The sequence below is a fragment of the Chiloscyllium plagiosum genome, chromosome 40 (genome assembly GCF_004010195.1).
Source record: "Chiloscyllium plagiosum isolate BGI_BamShark_2017 chromosome 40, ASM401019v2, whole genome shotgun sequence".
NCBI classification, from domain to species: Eukaryota; Metazoa; Chordata; class Chondrichthyes; order Orectolobiformes; family Hemiscylliidae; genus Chiloscyllium; species Chiloscyllium plagiosum.
Genome location: NC_057749.1, coordinates 8942126 through 8948666, shown reverse-complemented (window position 1 = coordinate 8948666; position 6541 = coordinate 8942126). Strand labels below are relative to the sequence as shown.

General features: G+C 48.7%; 1 protein-coding gene across 5 annotated transcripts in view; it reads right to left on the bottom strand.

Moving 5' to 3' along the window:
* LOC122542481 (AT-rich interactive domain-containing protein 3A-like) overlaps positions 1–6541 on the bottom strand; it is a 198654-nt gene that overhangs the window by 4860 nt on the left and 187253 nt on the right. For 3 of the 5 annotated variants that reach the window (XM_043680236.1, XM_043680238.1, XM_043680239.1), the window contains one exon: positions 4258–4509. In XM_043680236.1, coding sequence (XP_043536171.1) covers positions 4258–4509 — 252 coding nt within the window. The remainder of the gene's footprint in view (positions 1–4257; positions 4510–6541) is intronic. The other 2 variants (XM_043680237.1, XM_043680240.1) reach the window with 1 other exon arrangement.

Sequence of the window (6541 nt, the reverse complement as noted above, 5' to 3'; positions counted from 1 at the left end):
GGGGGTGGGGGTGTGGAAGGTCAGGGGTGGGAATGGAAATTTGGGGGTTTGGGAGTGGAGTGGGGTCAGGAGAAAGCAGAGACACAAGGATTGAGTGGGCATGTCACATGAGTTTTAGCCATGATGGAACCACAAACATCCTTTAACATGTAACTAGTGACAGAAGCGAAGAGTGCAATTCGAAAAGAACTGTGCAATGATCTTTCCAACACGTGAATGTCTTGGCTTTCTGGTCAATGAGTGTCAACATGAAGCAATCAAGCTTGGTTAGATGGAGCTGCCCCATCCACTCCCAGAAATATTCCACTCCCACCATGATGGCAGCAGTGCCTACTATCTACAAAATAAATGCCACATTGCCATAGTCCTACCAGACCATAGGGCTGCTCTCCCCTTACAGAGAGATGACTGGTGGTGTTTTAAACTGAGGGTCACCTTCCACTTCCCCAACTTTCTATCCCCCACTCCCCGACCTTCCAATACCCACCAACGTTTCACCCCCCCGATCTTCCATCCCGCACTCCCTGACCTTCCACCCTATCCCACCTGACCTTTCACCTCCCCCAACCTTCTATCCCCCAATCCCTGACTTTCCAATACCCCTCAATCTTCCATTACCCATTCCCCAACCTTTCATCCTCAGGTAAGGGGAAAGGTTAGGAAGGAGAGTCTGAGAGACGTACAGCACAGATACAGACCCTTCGTTCAACTCGTCCATGCCGACCAGATATCCTAAGTTAATCTAGTTCCATTTGCCAGCATTTGGCCCTTATCCCTTCCTATTCATGCACCCATCCAGATGTTTTAAATGTTATAATTGTACCAGCCACCACCACGTCCTCCAGCAGCTTATTCCATACACACACCACACTCTGTGCGGAAAAAGTTGCCCTTTAGAATCTTGCCCTCTCACCTTGAACCTATGCCCTCTAATTTTGGACTCCCCTACCCTGGGGGAAAAGACCTCGGCTACTCACCCTATCCTTCATGGTAACCTCAGTTGAGGGAATTGAACCCATGCTGTTGGTATGTTGAGAACACTGTGTTCAGGTAAGGACAGCAGGTTCCTCCCCTAAAGGACAGTTGTGAACCAGATGGGTTTTTTTTTGCCAACAATTGATTCACTGGACTTAATTCCAGACTTCTATTGAATTCAAAGACCACCATCTGCCATGGCAGGATTCAAACCCAGGCCCCCAGAATATTAGGGCTCTTGATTAACATTCTATCGAGAATATCACTGGGGCATTGCCTCCCCTGAGGGGTGTGTAGGGTTGGATGGGATTACAGAGACAGAGGGGGCTCATGGTGTGCCAGTATGCTCACAATCCCCCACCTCCCAGCCCCATGCCCACAACCCCTCTCCAGACTGACCTTAGTTTCCAGCAATCACACTCTCATACCAGCTTGCTTCTCAGCTTACCTTCCTCCTCCCCCCGGATGTCTGCTCCCACTGGACGCCTGAAGTTGTCTACTCACTTCAAATTCTCATTGATCAAAGAGATGATGCAGCACTGAAAGAGACCATTCGGCCTACTGAGCCCATGCTGGCTGTATGGAACAATCCATCCACCTCGCTGATGGTGAAAGGGCTCAGGCTGTGGACAAAGCTGATGTAAACTGGGTTGGAGACCTACCCTGCTTGCCGGCCATCACCATTCTATCGAGAGCTGCGTGTGTGTGTGTGCGTGAGAGCAGGGTGACCGCGAGGCAACAAATGAACAACTGTCTGCTCTCATCCACGTTCTGCTGAATCACACAACTAACTGTCACTGAGATTAAATCTAACACTGTCAAAATATATCCAACTCCTTTATCTCTGAAACACTGTGTGTTCATCAAGATTATGTGTTCTTTAAGTTACTGACTCTCTCCTTGCACCACTCTAGCTCATCCCCTTCCCGCCCACAGTCTGCAAGGGGCTGTTCACTTGAGGCTCTCTATTAGGGATTATCATGCATCTTCATCCTGTTTGCTCCGATATTCTTTCTTTCCTACTGTCCCATGTTTGCTTCTTACTCTAGTGGGCTTCCTCTTTCTCCCATGGTCTCAGCATTTCCCTCCATGCTACCTCTCTGGCATATCTCCAATGTCTCTGTCTTCACCTCTCTCTCTCGTCAACGTCACACCACTCTCCACACACCTCTCCCTCTCTCTCCCCTTCTCCACACGTCTCTCTCTCTTGCTCTTTCTCCCTCTCTCTCTCCCCTTCTCCACACGTCTCTCTCCCCTCACAAGTCTCGCTCTCTCCCCTCACACGTCTCGCTCTCTCCCTGCTCCCTGTCTATTTCTCTCTCTCAATGACTATCTCTCCCTCTTACTATTTCTCTTTGTTCTCTTGACATTTCCCTCTTTCCCCCTTTCTCATACTCTTCCTCCTCCACTTTCTCTTTGTATTCTCCTTGACATCCCTTTCTCCCTCCCTCTTTCCCAGTCATGTTTTCTATCTATCCCCCTCTTCATGTCTCTCTCTCTCCCTCATTCCCATGGACACACACAACAAACACACAGCCGTATAAAAAAAACACATGTGACATTTACAGAGGAACATATAGAGACACACACAGGGTCACAACAAAGGACATACACAGATACTGCAGCGCACAGACACGTCAACACAGGCACACATGCACAGAGAGATAAATGCAAACACACATACACACACACACACAGAAACAGAAACACAAACAGACACACACAATTTCTTGCCATGACTGTGGACCAGACAGAGACCTCTGATCTCCATGAGTAGGAGACAGTAAAGACTGCAGATGCTGGAAGCCAGAGTCAATAGATTAGATTACTTAAAGTGTGGAAACAGGCCCTTCGGCCTAACAAGTCCACACCGACACTCCGAACAGCAACCCACCCAGACCCATTCCCTTACATTTACCCCTTCACATAACAGGCAATTTAGCGTGGCCAATTCACCTAACCTGCACGTCTTTGGACTGTGGGAGGAAACCGGAGCACCCGAAAGAAATCCTCGCAGACAGTCGCCTGAGGCGGGAATTGAACCCGGGTCTCTGGCGCTGTGAGGCAGCAGTGCTGACCACTGTGCCACCATGCTGCCCACTGTGAAGCTGGAAGAGTACAGCAGATCAGGCAGTATCCTGATGAAAGATTTTGGCCCGAAACATTGACTTTCCCTCTCCTCGGATTCTGTCTGACCTGTGCTGCTCTTCTAGCTTCACATTTATTGATTCTGTTCTCAATGTCTGTGCTGCTTGAATTGGTTTCTGCTGGGGCAGGGTAGTTTTTGGGGAATACTGGCTCACCATCCTGTTTCTCCTCACTGTTACAGTCACCCCCAGCAGTTAAAGGGATATTGGAAAAATGCAAAGTCAGCTCAGCATTAATATACAGACCCCGCGGGAGTGAAGATTTCAGCCAACCCAATCTCATCCAAGTTGCTAATCTTGATGGATGAGCTGAGGCAGTGAGGAAATGGCCTCACTTCTTGAAGAGCCTGCTGGGGAGGGTCACTGCCAAGACTGACCGAGGCCCTGGTCTGAGATATTTTCAATATGGGACTGAAAGATGATTGTATCAATAACAATCATCACCAAAGACAAAACCCAACCATCAAGTCTGTATAAAGTCAGGTGAAAGCAGCAATAGAGGGAGGGAAAATACTATTTTGGGGGTGGGGGCATAATTTGGTGGGGAGGAAATGGTATGATGGATCACGAATCACCCGCCATATTTTAGAAGGGCCATTTAATCCAAGCCCGGTCTCCAGTATCAATGGACTGCTGAAGAGTTGGTCTCCATTTAGAACCACACGCCCCCACCTCCCAAAGATCACCATTTTGCTCCTGATGGGACACCAGATTAACATTGGTCTGTTATTTCGTGGGATTATGGGTAAGGCCAGCATTTGTTCCTCATCCCTAATTGCGCCACGAGCTGAGTGGCTTGCTGGGCCATTCCGGGGGTGGGGGGGCAGTTAAGGGTCAATGGCAATGCTGTGGGCCTGCTGTCATATGTCGGCCTGACTGGGTAAGGATAGCAGACTTCCTTTCCCAAAACATAAACGAAATAGATTGTCTTACAACAATCAATCAACGACAGTTTACCAAGAATAGTTTTCAATTCCCAATTTTGATCAATTGAATTTTAATTCCCTCAGCTGCCACAGCAGGATTTGAACTTGCGTTTCCCAGGCTGGACAACTGGTTGGCCTCTGGAATCAGTGACATTCCTGCTGTGCTACCGCCACTCCCTCTGTGTGGGTTGTCTCCACTCAAGCCTCACCTTTCCCGTTGATTTTGATGCTCATAGGCACGTGGGCTGCCATGGCGAAGAGGTTCTGCTGCAGGGCCTGCTGCATCAGACGCTGCTGTCCCTCCGCCAATCTGGCCATTCTCTTCTCAGGTGGCTCCCCGCTCTCCAGTTTCTCCCTCAGCTGCTCCAGAGTGACGGCCTGCGCCGTGGAATGGTTACCCGCCTGGGACAACGGCACGTGGATCCGGCTTGGGGTCAAAGAGCAGGGCCCGGCCGTATCTTCTGTAGGGAAAGGCAAGAGTGATTAAGACCATAGACATAAGACACAGGAGCAGAAATTAGGCCATTCAGTCCATCGGGTCTGGTCTGCCATTCGATTATGGCTGATACGTTTCTCAACAGCATTCGCCCGCTTCCTCCCTGTAACCCTTGATCCTCAAGAACCTATCTATTTCTGTCTTAAATATCCTCCATGACCTGGCCTCCACAGCCTTCTGTGGCAGTGAATTCCATAGATTCCCCACTCTCTGGCTGAAGAGATTTCTCCTTCTCTCCGTTCTAAAAGGTTTTCTCTTAACTGTAAAGCTGTGTCCTCGGACCCCAGTATCTCCTACCAATGGGAACATCTTCCCAACATCCACTCTGTCCAGGCCATTCAGTATTCTGTATGTTTCAGATCCCCCCTCATTCTTCTAAACTCCATTGAGTATAAACCCAGAGTCCTTAATAAAGGGTACAGTGTCCTAGAGCTACCTAACTCGGACAATGAGCACAACAGCAAAGATCCAAACAAGAAAACAGTGAAAAGCACTATAACCTAGACTTTGTTAACAGAGACGTAGAGCTTCCCACTCGGGACCTCCAGTCTGATTGGCTCATTCCCACTCGGGACCTCCAGTCTGATTGGCTCATTCCCACTCGGGACCTCCAGTCTGGCTCATTCCCACTCGTGACCTACAGCCTGATTGGCTTATTCCCACTCGGGACCTCCAGTCTGATTGGCTCATTCCCACTCGGGACCTCCAGTCTGATGGGCTCATTCCCACTCGGGACCTCCAATCTGATGGGCTCATTCCCACTCAGGATCCTCCAGTCTGATTGGCTCATTCCCACTCGGGACCTCCAATCTGATGGGCTCATTCCCACTCAGGATCCTCCAGTCTGATTGGCTCATTCCCACTCAGGATCCTCCAGTCTGATTGGCTCATTCCCACTCGGGATCTCCAGTCTTGCTCATTCCCACTCGGGACCTCCAGCCTGATTGGCTTATTCCCACTCTGGACCTCCAGTCTGATTGGCTCATTCCCACTCGGGACCTCCAGTCTGATTGGCTCATTCCCACTCAGGATCCTCTAGTCTGACTGGCTTACTTATCCTGCTTTGAGATTCTTCTCATGGACGTTGGTACAGATTGATGCCTGTCCCAATCCACAGCATGGGAGCTGCTCTCCAAGTGAATGCCCACTATCTGTACATATTTAAACAGCATTTAGCAAGGTGTCCAGTTCTGGTCACCCACTTATAGGAAGGATATTATTAAGCTGGACAGGGTTCAGAGGAAATTGACCAGGACATTACCAGGTACAGAAGGTTTGCGTAATAAAGAAAGGCTGGATGGAGAGAGAACTTTTACACTGAAACATAGCAAGTTGAGAGGTGACCTTATAGAAGCTTATAAAATAATGTGGGCTATTGGTAGAGTTAATCACATTAGTGGTAGGATGGGGAATTTCAAGACTAGGGGGCATATTTTTAAGGTGAGAGGAGAGAGATTTATAAAAAACAGGTGGGGCCACTCTTTTACACAGAGAGTAGTTTGTGTGTGGAATGAGAACTGGCTCAAAGGTAAAATACAGAGGGTGGTGGTGGTAGGTTGTTTTTCAGACTGGAGGCCTGTGACCAGTGGAGTGCCACAAGGATCAGTGCTGGGTCCTCTACTTTTTGTCATTTACAAAAATGATTTGGATGCGAGCATAAGAGGTACAGTTAGTAAGTTTGCAGATGACACCAAAATTGGAAGTGTAGTGGACAGTGAAGAGGCTTACCTCAGATCACAACAGGATCTGGACCAGATGGGCCAATGGGCTGAGAAGTGACAGATGGAGTTTAATTCAGGTAAATGCAAGGTGCTGCACTTTGGGAAAGCAAATCTTAGCAGGACTTAATGGTAAGGTCCTAGGGAGTGTTGCTGAACAAGGAGACCTTGGAGTGCAGGTTCGTAGCTCCCTGAAAATGGAGTCGCAGGTGGATAGGATAGTGAAGAAGGCATTTGTTATGCTTTCCTTTATTGGTCAGAGTATTGAGTACAGGAGTT